Source organism: Harpegnathos saltator, unplaced genomic scaffold, assembly GCF_003227715.2.
Source record: "Harpegnathos saltator strain DR-91 unplaced genomic scaffold, Hsal_v8.6 scaffold406, whole genome shotgun sequence".
Taxonomy (NCBI): Eukaryota; Metazoa; Arthropoda; class Insecta; order Hymenoptera; family Formicidae; genus Harpegnathos; species Harpegnathos saltator.
Window position 1 is genome coordinate 79,182 of NW_020230213.1, and position 23,833 is coordinate 103,014.

A 23,833-nucleotide genomic window follows, 5' to 3' on the forward strand; every position below is an offset into this window, starting at 1 on the left:
TTCATCTCTCCTTTGTGCAGATAGAGTTCTCTCCTATCTTGTATTCCGGAGATGTTCACGCTGGTAATATATATACGTGTGTGTGTGTGTGTGTAATTTGATAAAAGGAAATAATGGAACATGTACAATTACGTCCAGCTACAAAACTCCTTGATATGAAACGAAGGAATATGTACGAGGACTGCGATTGGCGTACACGGAAATGTGATGGTTTCGTTCGTACTTGTGCGTGATATCGTACCGTCGAGAGATCGATACGGCATACGGAAAGGACTAATTCTGCAAGATCAATGGACACTTAATCCTCGATATACGCTAGATTATAACCGGGGAGGAGCGTAATCGCAGTGTCTGTATACTAATTAAATTATTGGAATCTCTGTCGCGCTTCGAACTATTTAATCCTCGTCTCTGTCGAGCCGATTAATCCTCGCCGTGTGTCGGGCTGATTTTTGTTGCCGTTCGATTATCCTCGATTACGTTAAATACTTTTGACCGAATTAAAGATCAAACGAGAGACGAGCGGAAACAAAAAGAAAGAAGGAGAAACAGGCAACGTGTTCAATAACAACAAAATAACGAGCGTGCGGGGTTACCGTAAGAGAGAGAGAGAGAGAGAGAGAGAGAGAGAGAGAGAGAGAGAGAGAGAGAGAGAGAGAGGGTCATTGAATTTAAGTATGCTTTATGCATGACATTAACGCAAATACGAAATACCTTCTCTCCCCGTTTCGCGTTAGCGTTATTTATGCGGCTCATCGCCGCGGCGCGGCGCGGCACTACAATAAATAATTTCGATAAAAGAGCCGCCGTTTATCACAGATTCAATGGCAACGCTTGCCCCGCGCGCTTATGACCGTGGCTTCAATTTGTTTCAATTAAAATCGTAATAGAATACATTATCGTCGTTGCGCCGGACATAAATTCCCCCGGCAGAGCGCGGCCCCGCCCGGTCGGGCGTGATCCTCGGAATGTTCGGGAACATTTCTTCCGATTACGCGAAACTGCGATCGCCATTTATCGGCGATTTTCCCGAAAAACAGCGACCTACGACGACGACATGCCGTCGACGTTTCACCAATAATTAAACGGGCGAATAAAGTTCCCGCTCGCTCGCAACGGCAACGCCCGTGGCAGGAGAGCACTTCTTCGCGCTAATTAGAGCCTCGTTAATTAGCCACATGTTCGAGCGCGTTGATCCTTCCTCGACAGAAATCGCTAACGCGCACGATCCGCGCGACGCGCCGCGAGCGGACCTGGTCCCGGTAAAAGCGCAGCTCGGGTTGAAATTTCCGCCAAAGGGAAAGTCGGCGCGGCGCTCATCAAAGAATACGTCCCTGCCGCCGATTTCCACTTTTTCTGGGCCACCCTGTAGGGAACATCGCGGCGGAGCCGCATACCGCGCGCGCAGCGGGCTCGCGCGAGGCACTCCACGTACACGCGCGCAGCGCTGTTCAATAGGTGTGCGTTCTCAGGCCGCTCGCAGATACGAGACACTACCAAGTGGCGTGCCACACGGGAGTATGGACCTTGCGAGCGGTCAAAGTCGTGGCCTACTTCACTTCCTGGCTTCGAGAAACTTTCTCCTCGTGCCGCTCGCGCGAGAACCGAGCTCACGCCGGCGCGCCGCGCCGCGCCGCGCCGCGCCGGCTCGTGCGTCTCTTCGCGATCGGATATGCCGGCCTGATCGCAGATTCTTACGCTCGTCTACGAGCAGCGTGATGCGCGACGTGTGACCGAAATCGGCCTGACTAGTTCGCCAGCCCGCGTTCTCGGCGCCGAGGCTTTAACCCTTTAACGCCTACTGGTAACTATAGTTACCAGAAACGCATTTAAGAATCCATAACTTGGTCAAAAAAGGAGATAATTTCGTTTTCTTTGCACCCGCACTGTAAAGGTGAATTCTTCTTCTCAAAAATGGTATGTAGATTCTATATAGATTCGGTTTTTAGCTCAGTTTTAATGATAACATGTTTTGTCAAATTTCAAGTAGGCATAGTTAGCATTGTTACTGACATCTAGAAGTGCACTATAAATGAATAGATTGATATCTGTTATAATTTTATACATTTGGAAGCTTTCTCAGATGCAAAATGTGAAATTAAAGGAATACAGAAATTCAAAATGGCGAATCCAATATGGTGGACACGAAAGTCAAGAAATCAACCTATTTTCGTGAAACGTGGTGACCCACAGTTTTTCATGCAGCGGAAAATGAAAGGACGATTGACTATCTAAATGGTGATCTATAAGATGTTCTTCTGAAATAGTAAGTTTCTGAAATAGTGACGCTCTGAATGATAAACTTCACTCACAAATATAGTAAAGTTTCAGCTCAAAAATGTCAAGCTGACTATCAGAGTTATGTCATATAGATTACCCTTCACTTTTTTCTGTATAGGTTGCTCATTTCGTTTATGCTTTTAGGATCCAAGTCATATTTAATAAACAAAAAACGAACGATAAAAAAAATCAAACTAACGAAACCAACAAACGAAAAGCGGAAACTTCATGTACTGATTTATTATATTCCATTCCGGGTAAATAAAGATCAAGTTCTAAATATGAGTTTTATGTTTCGAAGAATTTTTCCAACCATTAGGTATGGTATAAAATTATTAAAACTGAAAAAAAAAATTTAACCGATCAGGCGTATTTTTCGCTTCTGGGAGTAGTTTCTGCTTGGAAAGGTAGTTTTTCGTGGATATAAAATTCTGATCTTTTTTTTGGTTATCACTACTTATAGTCTCAGTTCAAAAAAACTCAAATTTTATTCTTAAAACACATAAAAAAGTCGGGCGTTAAAGAGTTAAGTTGCGTCGCGTCGGTTCCGAGCGTCGAGCAAATTCCACCACCGATTTGACAGCCGCCCGCGATTTGCCCGAACCGGCAACAAGCGGATGTCGGATACTCGTGCTCGGGCTTTCCGCTGAACTTTCCGCAGCGCGAAATTCGCCGCGAACGGCTTCACTGCGAAATGCAGAACTTTCTCTGTGACGTTGCCGAAGCCGCACGCCCGGGCGCACAGGCTTCTGACTTTCTTCGCTGCGTTTTGTGCGGATCGATTGGTCTCTTTTCTTCTTTTTTTTATTTTCTCGAACGCCACATCAAGGCGAGTCCGATTCACAATACTGGGCACATCTTCAGCCGACGTTCTCGACGTGAACACTTCGTGTTCCCTCGATCTTTAGCGGAGCTAAAGTGCGCGCGCGCGCGATCAAAAACGTCGTGTTGTCGTCGCCGTCGCGCGACGCTAAAGACCATCTCGTCCTGATTTTTGTTAATCGGCTCGCCGGAGTATTACTAAAAGTATTATTCGGAGCGTTCCATTGGCCGAGTATCCGCCGCATATCCGAGCACGAGCCACGATCCATAAACCATGTGTACGAAGCGTGCACCGCCTCGCAGCAGGCCGATAATCTGCGGCCGACCAGCCTCGCTCTCGAAGACGAAGGCAGTAAAATACCTGCGAGCACCCGACGGACACCTGAGAGAATTGGTACCCTCCGTGAGAGTACCTTCGCGCCGCCTCTCTCTCTCTCTCTCTCTCTCTCTCGCTTTCTGCCTGCTGGCGCGTTGTTTTTATTTCTCGGGGGATGAGCCATGCGCTGGTTTCACCGATTACTTCGGCAAACTTTATTGCGACTCGTTATTGCAGCCGACATCCGATTTTCGCCGCCATTTCGACGAGGATCGAAGAAGATCGCGCAGTCGAGTCTCTCGCACAGCGAGAGCGGAGCATCTTCTCCCTTTCTCTTTCCCCTTCTCTTTCTCTCCCTCTCTCTCTCTTTTTCATTGAGAAAAAGGTTTTGTTGAGTTAACAAAACACCAGTAACCGCAACAAATGGCTTGTTAACGTGGGACAGCAAATAACTTCGTTGTGGTAACGAATGGTTTGTTGCTCTAACAATTTTATAGTGGGAGCAAATGATATTGCTATGTTAATCCAACAAATCATAAATATTTTATTTGTCGGCAATACAGAAAATGAGCAAAGGTTAGAAATTGTGTATAAACAAATCAGTTGTATCTTAACTCTTCTTCACCAACGTATAATATATAGCAAAATACGTAAAATACCTGATGAAACACACATGCAGTGCTATTTTAGTGCGTGTCATAATTACCAGATAACTCAAATATGGCTCCATCACGTCTAATCAAACATTGGTAGAGAAAGGTTAACAAAATTTAATAATTCACTTAATTCTTTAATGATACACTTATCATACACTTAACGTTTTTAATGATATACTTAGCGTTTTTAAGTCCAATTTAATTCGTTCCACAATAATGCGTACTATGTGACTGTTATAACGTTATGTAAATTTATTAATTTTTTTATTGTATCAGGTTCTTTTTTTTACATTATCTACTACTCTCAGGATATTGTACATCAAAGAATTTCAGACCCGTATATTTTGAGTATATAAATAAATAAGAAATAAAAAAGTAATAATTCTGTGTGCGTGTTTTGCAGGAATTCGGGGAAAGAAATAGAGCAACGCATTATAACACACATTAATTTTAATTTTTAGAACGATATATTATATAAAATTAATTATTAGATAAAGTTAAATATATAAGGTTAAGGGGGATATACATACAAAGGCCCGCACTGCAAACGTACTTTTATCAATAAAAAAGTCTGTCAAAATGATTCATAACTATTAGGTTGGTCCAAAAATAATGGTCCATAAATTGCGGTTTTTGTATCGAATATAAAGATGCATATATCAGTTAAAAATTATATTTATTAATCAAAATAAAGACCATTGACCTATTTCTCCTAACGGAATCAAAATAAAGACCATTGACACATTTCTCCTAACGAAAAACAAGTTTGTTTATTCGTACAAGGTAGAATTCTCGAAAAAATAACGGTAATTGGAAAAATCGGCGTTTAATTTAAAATGATAGAAACCTCATTGTTTTTGCACCAATCCAATATCTAAAAAATCTAATACTTAAAAAATCTTATAAATCACTTTAAAAGAGATGCTTTTATATATATATGAGTATTCAAAATATGAAAGAGTTACGTACATGTACATATTACGTTATTATTACGACGTTACTATTTTTTTTATTAAAAGTTGTATATCCAACAAACATGTATGATTTGCACCTCCAACGATGTATATTTGTTAAAATTACAAATAACGAAAAATTGTTTGTTGCGGAAATGAACTGTTTCATTTATTCCCCGTATAATTATCAAACAACAAACGTTCATTTATTGTGACAACAGAAGTCTTTTTCCCAGTGCTCCTGTTCAGGGCCAGAGAACGCCGATCGCCATGTTCTGATTGTTTGAGGAATCAGAGCGTCCTCTTCGCTGGCCGGGCTGATTCAGATTTCGCGAGTCGTCGCCGCGGTCTAGACGTCGGCGATAACAATGCGCCGCCGTAATTAGCCGCCAGTACCTGTGCGAGTCGCCTGTCGTTTAGGCGGAGGATTTGAATCGAGCTCGATGATGCGAATTAACGCATTGCCGGGGAAACTTTCTATTGACTCTGCGTGTTCGCGAGCTTCGTTCCGGCGAGACGCTTGTCGGCCGTTGAGTGATGCTCTCGCTGGTGCAACTTTTGTCGGAATCGTCGGCTCTTTTATTACCGCTCGCAGTTTGCCCAATAAGCAATTCCTTGCGCGAAAGAAGTAACGACGAAGGGAAGAAAATTCTTCTCTGGCTGAGAGGCGCGCGTCGATGGGAAATCGCCGGACAGCGAAAACGCTGAATCAATCCTCGGAGAAGCCGGCTGTGAAATGAGAAGCGCGATACGCAGCGAGCGAGCATAAAAAAGATATTTAATCTTTAAAGTACATCACACGCAGAGAAGGAGAGGGAGAGGGGGAGAGAGAGAGAGAGAGAGTCGACGTTTAAAATCCACGCGCTCAATTATGTCGTCGGGCGTGAAAGGCTGCGAAAGATGTCATTATCGTGGGCGTATGTGCGTGATATAACGCGGTAATGCGCGCGAAGAGAATTTGCGCGAGCGATTATGGCCCGTTGAAATTGATGGACATGCAGGATAGAACGAATCTAACCGTCGGCGAGCGAATATCCTGTTTGCGAATGCCGGGGCGCCAATCGATTCCGGATGCACTTCGCAAAAGCTGCCGCGCGGAGTGCTAGATGCGATTCTCCCGCAGTATCGATGCGGCTCGAATTCCATCGCGAGAAAAGCCAATAGCGATGCCATTGTTGGCGAATCTACTGATCCGATCGCATTACGGAACTTGCGGCGCAAGCGGAAGGTGACGCGATGCTTAAAACGTGCCCGGCAGCGCTCGGCCGAGACGAAATAGCGACGCGACTTATTAGATATACAAATGAATAATCCAAACTTTTTTGAGCGGTTAAGAAATTAAGTTTCAATTAATCAAATTTTCCCACTTTTTCACGGTTACGTAGTGTTGACATAAGGCGATTTTTGGCGATCCTTTGATACGTAGTAAGTACCAAGATTGATATTGGTAGAGGCGGAACTTGTTTTGTTATATGTACTATTATGTACCACTGCGAATGCTAAAATGAAATGGTTCTTTTCTGTTTATGCGCGACTTACAAACTGTTAGAAAGTAACTTTAATCTAATAGACCCATTTCCGGTCAGAACTGCAACGTTGATTCGACATCGATGAGAGTTGAATTAACGTTGATTCAACGTTTCATCGACTATATCAACGTTAAATCAACATTATGGTTCTGACTGGGTTGTTACACATAAATTTCAAAATAATATAAACATAAGTTTAAAAGCATTTTTACTTATTGTTATTATTATGTATAAATGAAATATATAATAACGAAGATAAAAATTTATCTCTCGTGAAAATATACAGGCAGTTCTTCCATGTACAAAATGCGAAAAAGAAAAAGCGACGTCTATTACTTATAGAGGAAAAGCAACAACATACTCATCCAAGATTATATTCCGAAACATGAATTGATTTATATACTAAAAACGATTCTTTTATGACTTTTAGAATAAAATGTGAATCGTTTTAACAATTATTGAACTTAATAATGCTTCAATAAAAATGCAAAGTATGTAATGAATAATATACATTTTTCAAATAAAAACGTACGATATACCACTATCTTTAAAAATTTTATCTTTAAAATAATCTTTAAAATCTTTAAAATAATGTAATTAAGCGTTTAAACTATATATAACATTTTTATTTACTGTTTTTGCAATAATATTGGGAGTACAAATTAGTTCGGTCCGTTTTTTTGTGTTAAAAAATGTATTTATTTCAAAACAAAATTAATGAACAGATCAATTAAAATATTTTCCATCGCTGGCTATCACTTTCTCCCATTTCTCAGGCAATTTTCGAATTACATCTCGAAAAAATGACTCGTCTTTTGAGGCGATCTAAGTTTGGAGCCAATTTTCGATTTCTGCGAAAGAAGTGAACCGGTGACCTGCCAAATCATGCTGCATCCTTCGGAACAACCAGTAACCAGAAGGAGCAATGTCCGGAAAATACGGCGAGTACGGTAAAACATCCCATTTGAGCGTTTCCAAATATTTTTTTACGACTTTTGCGACATGAGGCCGAGCGTTGTCATGAAGAAGAATAACTTTATCCTGTCTTTGCTCGTATTCCGGTCGTTTTTCTCGCAATGCACGGCTCAAACGAATTAGTTGTAGTCGATACCGATAGCCCGTAATGGGATCTCCAGGTTTCAGCAGCTCATAGTAAACAACACCCTTTTGGTCCCACCAGATACAGAGCATGATCTTCGAACCATGTATGTTCGGCTTTGGTGTTGATGTTGAGGTCGATGGCAACAATTGACCGGGCTTGGCGTAGTATTTTTTCTTCTTGGGGTTGTCGTAAAATATCCACTTCTCATCTCCAGTTATAATCCGATGCAAAAAACCTTTTCTTTGTTGCCTTTGAATCAGCTGCTCGCAAATGAAAAATCGCCTTTCAACGTCTCTCGGTTTCAGTTAATAAGGCACCCAATTTCCTTGTTTTTGAATAAATCCCATGTCTCTCAATCGTACGGAAACGGCTTGTCGAGTCACTCCCAATGATTCTGCAAGCTCCTCTTGCGTTTGACTCTGATCTTCTTCGAGTAATGCCTCTAATTCTTTGTCCTCGAATTTTTTTAGCTGTCCAGAGCGAGGCTTGTCTTCGACGTTGAAATTTCCATCCTTGAAACGTCGAAACCATTCCCTACATGATTTATCAGTTGGAGCAGCGTCACCATAAACTTCAATAAGCATTCGATGGGCTTCAGCTGCACTTTTCTTCCAATTAAAGCAGAAAATTAAAACCTCCCGCAAATGCTACTTGGCTAACACAAAATTCGACATTTTTAACACTGTAAAAAGCAAAGTTTTTATATGAAACTCAAAGCGATATAAACTGAATATTATTGGCAGATATCTAACCTCTCTGAAACCGCCAAAATCGGCAGTCACTATGAACCATTTATAACAGCCGAAGCCATCTTTTGAAAACGGACCGAACTAATTTGTACACCCAATATAATAACTATTCACTTTCAGTTACAACTGGCTGGCTATGATTATGAGTATATAAAAAATAATCGCATTTATCCATAATGATATATAAAATATGTCTGTAATTAATAAATAACAAATACCAAATTATATAATTTTTAAATATAAAGATATTTATTAATCGTATAGTATTTTACAGTTCACTACTTTAATGACTGCTGATCAATACTTAACCTCTAAATGCAAAATAAATTGACGTATAAAACACGTTGTTCACTCAGTGAAAGATAAATTATGGAGTTGATGTTATTTCGATATTTCGATACTATGCCGAATCGACGTCAAATCGATGGTTTATTTCTCGTGGAGTACAGCTATTTATTTTATATTTGGCGCCATTTGCTACGTACCAGAGACTGGAAAACTATCCTGCTCTCGAGCAAGGTGTAACGTGGTATCAACCAAAGTATGTACCAAAACGGTAAACCGTACTCCTCTATCACACAGTATCAAATATGCGAAAACGTCCTGGTACAGTTTAGTATGCTTAAAAACATATACCAAAGAATCACCAAAAATTGTCTATATAGCTATTAAAAATTACATTTAGTATGGCGGAAGACTCAACATAACCTCAAAAATTATTCACTTCAGTACAGTCAAAAATGGCAACAGAAAAGATGCATATCCGACACTGCATTCTTTACGAATTCCAACGAAGAAAAAATGCTGCAAGAGCATGCGAATCAATTTGTTCCTTTCTCGGCGAAGGTGTTGTATCGTACGATGTGTGCGCATTTTAGACGGTTTAAAAGCGGTGATTTCAGTCTGACAAGTAACACTACCCAACTGTCATTCACCGATTCCAATGAAATTTGGCATGCACGTAGAACATTGACAAATATTGAAGACGTGTTTTTTGATATCGGCTGATAACGCATTTTAAGGGTGGAAATCACTCCTTGATCCCTGAACATGAAAGCACTATATTAACCCTTTGTACATATTACATGTGATTTTCATCAAACTTGTCTTCCATTGAACTAGTCAGTAAGGGGTCAGTAGAGTCGCTGATTACGAATCTGGAGATAAAATTACAAAATTCAAGATGGCGGACCGAAATTATAAAAAGATGGCTGATTCAAACCAACTTTGGTATCTGGAGGTTTTTGGGACCTCTAATTACGAATCTGGAGATAAAATTACAAAATTCAAGATGGCGGAATATGACAGATGGCGGAATATGATGCAATATGACAGATCGAAATTGTACCAGTGAAGGAGGATATTGCCTCAGGCAATTACATTTACTGAATTTAACAATGAATCGGTATTCAAAATTGACCTGTTGCGTCAGTTTTTTTCAGATTAGGAAGTTGGTCTTCCAAAAGATTATTATCTGTCAGTATCCGAGCGGAATATGTAATGATATTCTGATATATCTTGATAAGATTAAACATTTTCCTTGAAACAATCCCATGCTGAATTTTGAAATTACATTGAAATATACCCATTTCGTTGAAGCCAAAAATGATTGGACGAGATAAATTAATATCTCTCGCTGTGATGGCCCATCTTTTCGAATTTAAATCGTAGATGGGAACACTTTTGTCAGAAGCAGAGTTAAATTGTTCCATAACATATTGTGAAATAAATAATAATTTATCACTTCTCGATCCACCTTCGGCAACATGTGCTTCCCATCTGTATAATTGTCGTTGATTTAAGACTTTCTAGAATCGGTTTTTTACTGTTTCAAAACTCAATCTTTTCTTTTTCTCCGATCGCCAATATTCAACTATCTTCTTGTAATTTAAGTCTACCATTTCGTCGAACTTCGTATCGTCTTGCACATGCCCTTGCGAATCATATTTTGATTCTTCTTCAACTAAAGCGACATCAGGAATTACACTGGGATCATAGAAGCTTAAACAATCATAACTCTCAATAAACACTTGACTATTGATAGCATTTTTCATTAAATCCGCGAGATGAGACGCAAACGATTTTTCCTTTTCAGTTATATTTGATTGTATATTGTATACAGGATCTTCGAAATAGAAGCGTAATAAATTTAATATATTTTTTGGATTCATCGACATTGCGAAATCACTCCTTCCGAATCAAGAATAACCATATAATGAATTGTTAATATAATAGCGAAACGAAATTCACAAGGAATAGTTTATTATAGCCGATCGCCAATGGATAATAAATACAAAAAATGAGAACGAGTTGATAATATCTCAAATAAATGTCTCTATCGTAAGAAAAAAGAAAATCGGACTTCGACTTTCATTTGTTTCGTAGAAATATTTATATGCAATTTTGATTTTGTCAACTCAGATTTATATTTTCTCTTATGCCTTATATTTATTCATTTATTTATATTCTATTTATTTATATATTTATTCGTTTTAATTTATATTATTTATTTAAATTCTGGACTAAAACAGCAAAAAATCTATTAATGTTCAAAACGTTAATCTTAACGTCTAGAAAATTTATATAATTAATATCCTTGAAAGTTTGCAATAAATCTTCTTAAAAATCTTACAAGTAAAACACATTACAATAATAATAACAATAATAATAATAATAATAATAAAGTGCCACAAACGAATTATATTTTGGCTTCTAATTTCAGATTCGTAATTAGAGGCCCCAAAAACCTCCAGATACCAAAATTGGTTTGAGTCAGCCATCCTATTACAATTTTGGTCTGCCATATTGGGTCCGCCATCTCGAATTTTGTAATTTTATGTCCAGATTCGTAATCAGCGACTCTAAAACCCCTTACTAACTAGTTCAATGGAAGACAAATTTGACAGAAATCACATGTAATATGTATAAAAGGTTAAAATAATGCTTTCATGTTCAGGGATCAAGGGGTTTCCTCCCTTAAAATGCGTTGTCAGCCGATATAAAAAAACACGTGTTCAATATTTTTCAATGTTCTACGTGCATGCCAAATTTCATTGGAATCGGTGAGTGACATAGGAATTGGATAGTGTTACTTGTGAGTGTCAAAGAACGTCCTGGATGCTCTCGGAAGTGTGGCAAAAATGATTTGGAGCAACTGCTCATTGATAATTCAGCACAAACGCAAAAAGAGCTTGCAAAGCAGTTAAAAGTAATACAACAAACTATTTCCAAATGTCTACATGAGATGGGGAAGATTCAGAAAGAAGGAAAATGGGTTCCGCATGAATTCACTGAAGCCAACAAAAATCAACGAGTGGCAGTGTGTAGTGTGTCTTTCTCTTCTCAGTAAGCAGTGTAGAAAGTTTTTCTTGTGGAAAATTGTTACGGACGATGAGAAATGAATATTCTTATTATGACAATCCGAAACGCAGAAAATCATGGGTAAATCCCGGTGAATCATCAACATCGGTCGCAAAGCGAAAATATTTCGGAAAGAAGATTCTGCTCTGCATTTAATGGGATATGAAAGGCGTGATTTATTATGAGTTATTAAAACCGAATGAAACAATTACTGCGAAACGCTACCAACACCAATTAATCCATTTGAGTCAAGAATTAGAACGAAAACGCTCGTATAATGGCAAACGGGTACGTTCTATGAAATTGTTGCATGATAACGCTAGTTACTTCTAACACACGTTGCTTCTAAGATATTATAATAAGTCTTGGCTGGGACGTTTTACAGCACCCGGCATATTCATCAGACATCGCGTTTACCGATTACCACTTGTTCCGGTTGATGCAATATGCCTTGTTCATTATGCACTTCATTATCAAATCAGGGAATGAAATCCAAAAATGGCTTGACGACTTTATCATGTCCAAGGACACAATATTTTTCCGACATGAAATTCGTCAGCTACCTGGTGGCTTAAAGCAGGGTTTCCCAATCTTTTTTATATTTCGTACCCCTAAAAATTTATTAATGAACCTTCGCAGCCCCTACAAAAAGAAATTATTTGTATGTTTTATGGTAAAAATTAGTTGTTAGGATTTTAAGGTAAGAAGTTAGTCTAAGGTAAGAAGAAGTTAAAAATAAAAAAAAGTATTCAATTTTTAATAATATAAGATATATAATTCTATAATAATAAATATACAATTTTAATAACATTTTTTTTAATTTAATGGTAAAAATGCTGGATTATTCCAGAATTCATCTTAATCATTATTAATTATAATCACTTTTCCTCGCACCCCCAAGAATGCTTTCTCGCACCTCCAGGGGGTGCGAGCTGGCTTAAAGTTATAGAAAACACTTTGCTTGTCAAATACTTTGATTGACAAATTTCTTTTAAAATAAACTTTAAATTTAGCTGAAAAATTTGGATTATTCATCACACCTGATAAATGATTGCACTGCAACAGGACGCGATCTCTGCTCAGTCGCGTGAAATTAATTCGCGCGAACGAACCGGGAAGTCTAATCTGTTCCTTATCGTCGAGGAATGCGGGCGAGAGACTTGTGAAACGTGCAAATATGTAGAAACAGAATATTGAGACATCCCGCTTGCAACTCGCTCGCTGCAAGTTAAAAGTTCCCTCGCCGTGCCACCGGCGCCGCGCTGCTGCAAATTGCATTGGGGAGAAACGCTCGAGCGGTTTTTCAAACTCGCTGCGAGCACGAAGGTCCGCGTTTTTCGCGCGAGTTTCTGAACGCATCGGTCTCACCTGATGGCAGCGTTTGTTCCCCGACGGGGGAATTTTCCCGTGGGGAAATGAGTTTGAAAAAATAGCGGACGACTTTCCCGCGCGCCCGCAACTGTACGCGATAATGGCGTTCGATGTATTCTTATTACCGCATCGTTTTCTCGCGCACACCGGCGCGCAATTACGGGATATTCTCTCCCGAGGTAATTAATAATCGCTTTTTACGGCGAAAGCAACTGAAAAGCGCGTTTCCACGTTTTCGCGCCGGATGAGGCGCGTGATAGCGCGATCGATCGGCGCCACGAATGATAAAAGGTGAGAGATTAATAGTCTCCTCGATCCCCGCAACAATAAGACGACCATCCGCAGGCTGTTCTCTCCTGCGCTCGCTCCGGCAGTCCAAAGAGCGCGGTAAGTGTAACGCGACTGAAAAGACTGGCAGAAGAATTTAATAATCCCGACGCAATCTTCACTCGTCGCCGGCTGTTTCTTCTTATAATCTTGCATAAAGCTGAGCTCCACTTAATGTGATCTTGAATGAAAGGCACCGAAGAAAGAGACGCTCTCATCTCGCGCGTCTGTTATCCTATTTACCTGTAGAATCTCTACCATTCCGGATGCGCAGGATGCAGCCGGTGAAAGTGAGTCCAGGGGCGTATCCGAGCGTGGTCGGGGAGAGGGATTCGATCTCCTCGCGAGTACAGCAACAAAAAAAAGAAAGCAAAGAGCCTCGCGCACGGCAAGTCTCTCGAGAAGATCGATCGAATGTAGCTCGCACGAAGTATCACGTAAACGCGCCTCTCTCGATACGCGGGAACTCATCTCGAACTTCGTAATGAGGAAAATTGCGAGCGAGAAAGGTTCGGGCGCTACGCGATTTCTGCGATTTTCCCTTGGCTGCGAAGTGTCGTCGACAGCGACAGATGTCGTCAAGCGTTATGTCGCGGAGCGAAGTTTGGCCCGCAGGCGCAGCAGACTGTAGATTGTTAACTATTAACGGATGATCGTTCCGTCATAAATTTTAACCAGAGAGAATCTTCTCGGCGGAGATCTTGCGTCACGTTCTAAGAAGTGATTTCGTAGCTGTCATTGACGTCACCCTGCACCCGGATATCCGGCATGGCGGCCGCATGTCGTTGATATGCGAGGCGCGAGACGATAAAAGTGAAAAGTGAAAGCAGAGAGCAGTTCTGCTTATAGATATTGTCATGCGCAAGGCGGTATGAAAAGAACAACGGATAGTCTCTCCTTTCACTGACTCACACCCGGATTAACAATGTATACCGTGGCAAACGGATAGGATGTTTTGTACCTTCGTTCCTTCGTCAGATACGATCGTCGGGATCGACTTCTTATCGTAACTCGTACGAGCGTTAGGAGAAAGAGGTAACAAGTCTCGAGTAGAAAAATTTAATAGGGCTCTGCTAAGGGCCTGATGACTTTCCTTAACATTAATCAGGCCCCAATAGAGATTGAAAGATAAGGGCCCTACAAGATGTGTAACAAATAGTTTAACCGGTCCTTATAAGGCCAATATCCAATATTATAATAGGGCCTTATAAGGAAATATATTTATTATCGCTTGAGTGAAAATATTCGTCCTTTTCATTCCAAGAAATTTAGACTGTAATTTCTTTATTTCTTTATAACCTTATTAGTATATAAGAATTTTTTATTTTAAAAATATAGCATACTTTACAATAAAATATAACATTTTTACACATAAAAATCCTGTTACTGTTTTTATTTGTTACTGTTATTGTTTGTTACTGTTACTGTTATTAAAGTTTGCTGCATTTCAAAAGGAAGGCAATACTAGAAAAATCCTTGGAAGAGACTAATGAATATGGCAACTAATAAAACTAATAAAATTTGTTTTTAATTGGGGTATAATTAAAACATTTTTAGAAGAACCAGATAGAGCGTACCAACTAAAACAATACTAAGCTACTATGATAATTTTATTACACGCTTCAGATCTTATTAATTTTCTATAACAAAACTTGATTTTGTATATCTAAAGCATCCTTAAAAACCCTCCTAAGCCCTACATCAGTTTTTCACGTCGAAGCGTTATTTCGTAAAATCTGAGGCATCCCTAATAAAGCCTTCTAAGGCTCTTCTCAGCTTTCCCTATCAAAGTCTTATTTCATAAAATCTAAGATATCCCTAAAAGATCCTTCTAAGGCCCTTCTTTGTAACTTATACGAGCGTTAGGAGAAAGTGATAAAACCCGAGCAGAACATCGTCCCACGGCCGTATTAAAACGCTATCCGGCTTCCAAACTTCAAATAGGGCCCGGATAACTTTATTGGATCCGGCACGTAATAAGGAGTGAAACGCACTGCTGCATAATGCCTTGATAAAATTGCCTGAAATCGAGAAACCTGATCAAATGTCCATCAGGACCAAATCAGGCATCCAAATAATGACGTCATCGCTGGTCAGGGTATAATCCGAAAAATATTGCAAGATAATTGTCACATTCCGACTGGATAAGGACCACTCATAATGCCTTCTTATGGCTTGCCTAGTCATGCCATATCAAGCATAAAAAATTGCCGTATTTCATTTCTGTTCGAGAAGTCCCGAGTAGAAAAATTAATAACGCTCTGGTAAGGGCCTGATTACTTTCCCTAACATTAATCGGGCCCTAGTATAAATAGAAAGACAAGGGCCCTATAAGATGTGTAACAGCTTTCCCTATCAAAACCTTATTATTTATTAGATTTAAGGCACCCGTAAAAAATCCTTCTAAGGCCCTCATCAGTTTTCCTTATCAAAATCTTATTTCGTAAAATCTAAGGCATCCCTAAAAGATTTATCTCTCGGCGCCTGATGTGATAATAATGAAACATCCCTTTTCAAGGCATCCCTCTTTCAGCCTTACCGGGGCCTCATGCTCCATGAGAATGGCCCTAACAATTTTTTGCTCGGAGTATTGTTTCGCGGATTTTACTCGCAAAGAGAATCGGAGAGCTATTGCTTTCGCGCAATGATCTTTGCTTACCAGGTGTGGCGGTTAATAATTCTTAACTTTTTCTTAAAAAAACACGTTTAAATTGGGAGAAAGGTAAAAAATGGTTTATTCAAAGTATGCGCCATTGCTAATTACACATTTTTCCCATCTCTCTGGCAATTTGTGGATGCTCTCCCAGAAAAACCGTACATCTTGTGAGGTGGTCCAATCATCAAGCCAATTTTCGACATCTCCGTAATTGTTGAAATGTTTCATGGAGAGTGCGTGAGATATCGATGAAAACAAGTGGTAGTCGGAAAGGGCCAAGTCTGGTGAATACGGCGGGTGAGGCAAGAGTTCCCAGCCAAGTGTAGAAATGGTGTCTTTGACCGCTTTTGCTGTGTGTGATGGGGCGTTGTCGTGCTGCAAAATTACTTTTTCGTGTCTTGTAGCCCATTCTGGTCGTTTTCCGATCAATGCATGGTTCAAATTGATCATTTGTTGACGGTAGCGAACGGTATCAACTGTTTCACCTAGTTTCAGAAGCTCATGGTACACGACACCCTTCTGATCCCACTAAATGTACAGCATTGTCTTCTTTCCAAAGCGATTCGGTCTTGCGGTCGATGTTGATGATTGTTCTGAGTCAACCCATGATTTGCTGAGTTTTGGGTTCTCGAAATATATCCATTTTTCGTCTCCAGTCACGATCCGATGCAAAAAATTTCGTCTTTCTTTTATGCCGAGAAAGCAAAACTTCGCACATCATCGTTTTTCGCTTTTCCATCTGTCTGTCGTTCAACTGATTGGCACTGATTTTCCTGCTTTCTAGATCTTTCCCATGGCATGCAGACTATTACAAATGGTTCGGCGACCAACATTTAATCTCTCTGTCATTTGTTGTTGAGTTTACTTATCGTTTTCATCCAACAATGCTTGCAATTCGGCATCTTGACATTTTTTCGGTTGACCTGGGCATTCTTTGTCTTTCAAGTCAAAATCACCACTTTTGAATCGTCTAAACCAACGCACACAAGCGTCTTGCATTAGGACATTGTCACCGTAAGCTTCCACAAGTATACGACAAGTATACGACGGCTTTCACTCGCGTTTTTCTTTTGATTGAACAAGAAAAGCAATACGTGCCGCAAATGCTCTTTATTTGGCTTGAAACTTGACATGTTTACCACACGAAAAAAATATGACGCTAACCCGAAATCGTTTAAACATCAATGGCGTTTTGAAAGGCAATGTCATAGCAACAAAATGACATAAGAGGTTAGACTGTGAACCAATCCTTGTTTCCAGCGCCATCTCTTAAAAAAATTAAGAATTATTAACCGCCACACCTGGTAAAAAAAAAAGAAGGAATTCGTAATCTGGATTTCAAATTATTTTCATCGCCAATCTGTACTAAGCAGAAAACCGATAATAAAGATGTGAAGAAGTGCGGAGCAATATTTTTAAGTAAAAAAAAGTGAATCATAGCCCGAGCAGATGCGCAATCGCGATTTTATCGAAGCACCAAGCGTTCTAAAAGCGTCATTCGCGGTGATATTATTTAACGCTGTCGCACGTATTTACGCGCATCTCGATGGATGTTTTACGCTCTAATTAGTTTTACCCTACTTGCGGCGATCTTACATTAAGATTCCTGAAAAGTGGAGGCGCGAGAAACAGTGAATCATCTCGCCGCGCGTAAGTGCGTGTCTGGCAGAATAGAGCATTAATGCGTGGGCGGTGAAAGTGAGCGTGTCGACTGACTGAACGACGTCGTCATTGCGTCGATATTAGAAAAGGGAAAATGGAACGCTTTTTAATGACGTCAACGTGATCCGCAATGGGCGAGGCGAGAAGCCGCGGTGCTTCTGCGTGCCGCGCGGAAGTCATTGTGTCTACCAGCGAGAGAAAGTGCGTGGTTTTTAATAAATATCGCACTCGCGCGGTGCGGCGCGCTTGGACGATCGACCGACGAAAGGATCGGCGACAAGAATTTCGCTCGGGAACTTGTTAACCCACATCTGCGCGACCTTCGTTCCTATCCTCATCAATTGGATTGACCCATATTTATCGATGCGAGTAGAAATCACTCGGTCCCGTCCCGTACCGCACAAAAGTCGCTGCGAAGAAAAAAGAAGCCGACACGGCGGCGATCGAGAGAAGACCGGACCAGGCGTCAGGTTTTCTGTTATTTTAAATTAAATGGAGCATCGCGAGAGAGAGAGAGAGAGAGAGAGAGAGAGAGAGCGAGATGGAGATGCGAGGAGGAGAAGAAGAGGAGGGGGAGGAGAAAGAAGAAGAAGAAGAAGAAGAGAGAATTTTCAATTCGAGTTAATGAAATGACGCGACAAAATGCGCGCGGTATTGTGCAATCCGCAAGTATTACAATTCACGTTGCGATAAGAGCGGTTATAACGTTTCACTGGCGACCTACGCGCGGCGCATACGCTAGATGGACAGGCATAGATACCTACTTTGCTGAATACCGTATACTCTGACGCGGGTATACTCTGACTGGAGCCCCGCGGCCTGAGCTTCGCTAATCCCAGGTTAGAGAGAGACTCGCTGTCCCTTTTTAAATTACACACTACTGCGCTGGTGTAACGCGCGTGCACACACAATGTAACACGCGGCGGCGGCAGCGAGAGAGACGGAGGAAAAATTTAGTTAACCGGCGCTAGAGCGATGCCGGTGCATCCGGCCCTCTTAGTCGTATTACCGCGTGAATGCCGCGTGAAATGGTACTATTTTCGCAGGAATGGCTAATTTGAGTGAAACGTGCCTCAAATTGAAGGAGAACACTCGTTTTAAAGCCTCAACCGTCTATGCCATTCAGACGATGTCCGATTTCTTTCAAATTCCTCCCATGCAGTTATAATCGTTACTAAAACGTGTCCCCATTGTCCGAACAGTCGAGTTACGTTCAACACATTGTAATCCAAAACTTTTTATGAATTTAACCTTACATTCGATTGCTCTATAAAATTTCTCCAGCTTGACAAGTGTACATGCGGAGAAATGATTCATCTTTTGTTCATTATTTGACGGCGTTATTAAATCGTAATGATCCAATGCGCTCTTAAACCACATGGCTCTTAAAAAAACAATTAATTTACCTTTAACAACTCGATTATATACGGATCTATCCGGGATCTTTTGAAAATGAAAAATTGTAATCTAACCTAAGAAGAAAAGTCAAATACCATTTTGTAAAATTCACAACAGTTATTAAGTTATTAATGATTGGACATGACCACATCTAGAAGCTCTTTCTCTTTTAATTGATAACTTGAAAATTCGTGTATTTATTTGCAAAATAATAAAAGACTTTTTTGTTCAGAATGACCTAATCTACAATTATGTGACGGCTATTGTGCGTAGCGATAGGTTCAAGATTCAAAGTTCAAAGTTCGATATTCCCATATCTATCGCTAGACACAACCGTCATATAATTGTAAATTAGGTCATTCTGAACAAAAGAGTCCTTTACCATTTTGCAAACAAGTACTCAAATTTGCAAGTTTTTAATTAAAAGAGTCTCTAGATGTAATCATTTTTAATCATTAATAACTTAATAACTATTGCGATTTTTGCAAACTTGACTTTTTCAGTTTGATTTAATTAATCTTTACAATTTTTCGTTTCCAAAAGATCCCGGACGCCCTGTATATATATATTAGAATGTTCTAGATCTTTTGAAAACGAAAAATTATGGAGATTAATCAGATCAAACTGAGAAGAAAAGTCAAGTACCATTTTGCAAAAATTGCAATAGTTATTGAGTTATTAATGATAGGACATGACCACATCTAGAAGCTCTTTCTCTTTTAATTGATAACTTGAAAATACTTATTTGCAAAATAATAAAAGACTTTTTTATTCAGAATGACCTAATCTACAATTATGTAACGGCTATTGTGTGTAGCGACAGGTTCAAGATACAAAGTTCAAAGTTCGATATTCCCGTATCTATCGCTAGACACAATAACCATCATCATATAATTGTAAATTAGGTCATTCTGAACAAAAAAGTCCTTTACCATTTCGCAAACAAATACGTAAATTTTCAAGTTTTTAATTAGAAGAGCCTCTAGATGTGGCCATTTTCAATTATTGATAACTTAATAACTATTGCGATTTTTGCAAAATGTTACTTGACTTTTCTTCTCAGTTCGATCTGATTGATCCTCACAATTTGTCGTTTCTAAAGAATCCCGGACACCGTGTATAGCAGAAAATTTTTCGTCTCCGATGAATTAAAAAGACCTGTCTCCTTTCAACGCATCGCAATTCCAGAAACAGCTCGATCGTGACGTTTTAGAGTATGTCTCCGGGTGTAAATAACGATGTAAATTTCCGCGATGGTTTATAAAAAAAAAATCATGTTTTCGGCGCGATGGACGATGGACGATAGTATAGGACAGGTGTACTCGATGCGATCGTCTCAAAAAGCTGCGAGACGGTAGTAAGACAGTGATTGCTAATTACACGTCACGCGGCCGCGTCGGCTGCCCGTTAAAGAGCAAATTTTCACGTCACCGCGCGCGCGAACGTGGTGGCTCTTCTACTTTCGCGATCATTTCGCGATTGCGCGTTATTACGCGCGTAAGCGACGCGACTACGCACTGGGCGCGATAAACAGATACTGGACGTACGAAATTACTTTCTACCATTCGCGCATCGCGCACGAGTTAAGCGCCTGCACGATCGCGCGTCTACATTTTTGACGACGTACACGGCGATTTATATTTCACACGGCAGTTTACACGCGCGCGTATAGCCCTGTCAAAGCGGGCCCGTGCGCGCACCAGGGCATATTACAACGTTAAACTTCTCCTCGCCGGCCGATTAGCATATAGGCACACTGACACACTAAGATCTCGAATCTGTGCGGAGTGTCCCAGAAATTGCGATCTTCCTCGGAGCCGTGGATATTAGACGCCCGGGTATAAATAATATAACCGACGTGGGCACGCACTGTCCCGAAAAAAGCGCAGGTTTGTGTACTTTCGTACCAGTGGGAAATCTTCTCTCGTTTACTCGTCATGATAATAATGTCGAAAAAAGTCTCGGCATTCGGAAACTAGGTCAGTTTCCCGAGAGAGATCGCGATACCGAAATTTTTCGCGCAGATTTGTATATTTCCTTACCAGCGGGAAATCTCTTCCCGTTTATTCGTCATGATAATAATGATGAAAAGTCTCTAAAAAAAATTCGGGTCAATTTCTCGAGAGATCGCGATACCGAAATCCGAACATCGAGGCAACATCCTCGGAAGTACAATTTTCTCGAGGAATACTGAGTTGCTACTGAAACACAACACACGGGTATATTAATGCCTACTCATTTGCGCACAAGTCTTGCTGGACTCAAATGAGTAGATATCAACGCACTCGACTATACTGTAAAATCACATTATCCTGTTATTCGGGTTTCAGTGTTATGTCTTTCCAGAAAATTGTGCCACGTTTTCAATCCCGATAGATTTTCCTTTCGGGACGATACATGCTCATCACATCGATTCGACATTCTAGTCAGAAAAAGCTGATAATGAAATTAGACGCTACTTTATTTTTGCTGGATACAACGAGGTTTCTTCGGTTATTCCGGAACATTCTTCAACACATACAAGGTGTGCGGAATCATTCGAAAACGAAAAATTCTGAAGATTAATCAGATCAAACTGAGGAGATAAGACAAGTACTATTTTACAAAAGTCTCAATAGTCATTAAGTTGTTAATGATTGGAAATGACCACACCTAAAGGCTCTTTTAATTGATAGCTTGAAAATTTGCATATTTGTTTGCAAAATAGTAAAGGACCTTTTTAGCTCAGAATAACCTAATCTATAATTATATGACGACTATTGTGTCTAGCGATAGATATGGGAATATTGAACTTTGAATTTTGAATCTTGAACCTGTTGCTAGGTATAATAGCCGTCATATAATTTTAGATTAGGTCATTCTGAATAAAAAAATCCTCTACCATTTTGCAAATAAGTACACAAATTTTCAAATTATCAATTAAAATAGAAAGAGCTTCTAGATGTGGTTATTTTTGATCATTAATAACTTGATAATATATATTGCGATTTTTGCAAAATGGTACTTTTCTTCTCAGTTTGATCTGGTCGATCTTCACAATTTTTCGTTTCCAAAAGATCCCGGACACCCTGTATGTTAGGTCATTAAATATGAAATGTTCGATTTTGAATCAAAAGTTTGGTTTATTATATCTTAAACTAGAAATAGTACAATTAATCAAAATATGCGTCTAAACTATCGACACAGTTTTGCTATCTTAACGGTAGCTTACTTTTATCAGCAGCGGAAAAGCCTGAAGAGTGAGTGGCGACGAAATCGCGAAAGGCGTTCTCCACGGTTTGTTGAGAATTGAATATTTTTCCTTGCAAGAAGTAGTCCAGGAAAAAGTGGTAGTCAGTTGGAGCAAGGTCTGGTGAATGCAGTGGGTGACAGAGAGTTTCCAGGTCCAGCTCCTGTAGTTTGAGCAGCGTTGTTTGTGCGACATGTAATCGAGCGTCGTCTTTCAACAGGATTGGCCTGTCTCTATCGACCAATCTCGGCTGCTTAATCGTAAGCATCCTCATCATTTCGTCCAGTTGGTTACAGTAGATGTTCGTTGTAACCGACTGATTAGGTTTCATAAAGCTGTAGTGGATAATAGCAGCGTTGGACCACCAAACGAACACCATTAGCTTTTTTTGATGAATATTCGGTTTCAGACTGTGTTTCGGCACTTCATCTTTATCCAACCATTGTACCGAACGCTTGCGATTGTCGGAAGATTGGCGAAAAGAATCCATTTTTCATCACACGTAACAATACGATGTAAAAATGGTTCGCCTTTATGTCGTGATAGTAAAGAAAGGCAAAGCTTCGAGACGATTTATCTTCCGACGCTCGTTTAATTCATGCGGAACCCATCTATCCAGCTTCTTCATCTTGTCGATTTGTTTCAAATGGTTCAATATTGTTGTTTCATTCAGTATTGTTGTTCAATATTAACGTTAAATCTTGCTGCTAATTCACGCGTAGTTTGAGATGTATCCGCTTCCACTGCAACTTTCAGCTCATCATTATCCTTTGGTCTCAGGTCGCCCGTGTGGCTCATTTTCAAGATTAAAATCGCCAGAACGAAATTTCTCAAACCGTCGACGTACTGTGCGTTCATTAGCCACATTTTCACCAAACATTTTGTTGATATTTCGAATTGTCAGCGTTGCATTGGTTCCACGACAGAAGTTGCATTCGAAAATAACACGAATTTTCTACTTATCTTCGGTTGCACAAAAAATTGCTGTAATAAAGTCAATTTAAAAGACAATCACAAACCAAAATATGAAAGAATTGAAAGAGTGACGGTGTATCTTTGCGACAAAAAACCAAGAACTGTAAAAACGAAAATGTTAGAGATATCGACTGTCTAACTTAGTACCTAAGGAAATCGGACAATTCATGTTTAATGACCTAATAATACCACGTTTGGCGATCAAGATGCGCATGGAACGTTCACAATTGTCTGGCAGGATTAACATTGAATGGCAGGCAAGGCGAGAGACTACCACGAGAGACACCCGTCTGGCATTCCGAGATGCCAGCGTTCGGTAATTTTTAATGGGGATGAAGAATAATCAGGTTACAACAATATAAGTCAACGACTCGTTCGGCGTCACGTGGCGCATACAATGGGAATAACGAAGGAGCCGCGCGAGATTAGAGCCTCATTAGCACTCCCT

The 23,833-nt window shown here is 40.0% G+C and overlaps 2 protein-coding genes across 2 annotated transcripts in view; both read right to left on the bottom strand.

The window, feature by feature from the left end:
• Nt5c (5' nucleotidase C) overlaps nt 1–23,833 on the bottom strand; it is a 106,274-nt gene that overhangs the window by 50,821 nt on the left and 31,620 nt on the right. The gene's annotated exons all lie outside the window — the stretch shown is intronic.
• LOC105186828 (histone-lysine N-methyltransferase SETMAR-like) lies at nt 22,373–22,900 on the bottom strand. The gene has a single exon (XM_025301263.1). The coding sequence runs from the start codon at nt 22,898–22,900 to the stop codon at nt 22,373–22,375; it is 528 nt and encodes a 175-aa protein (XP_025157048.1).

Bases quoted from the DNA above. Each gene is read 5' to 3' on its own strand.
- LOC105186828 (XM_025301263.1), bottom strand. From the start codon at position 22,900: ATGGATTCTTTTCGCCAATCTTCCGACAATCGCAAGCGTTCGGTACAA.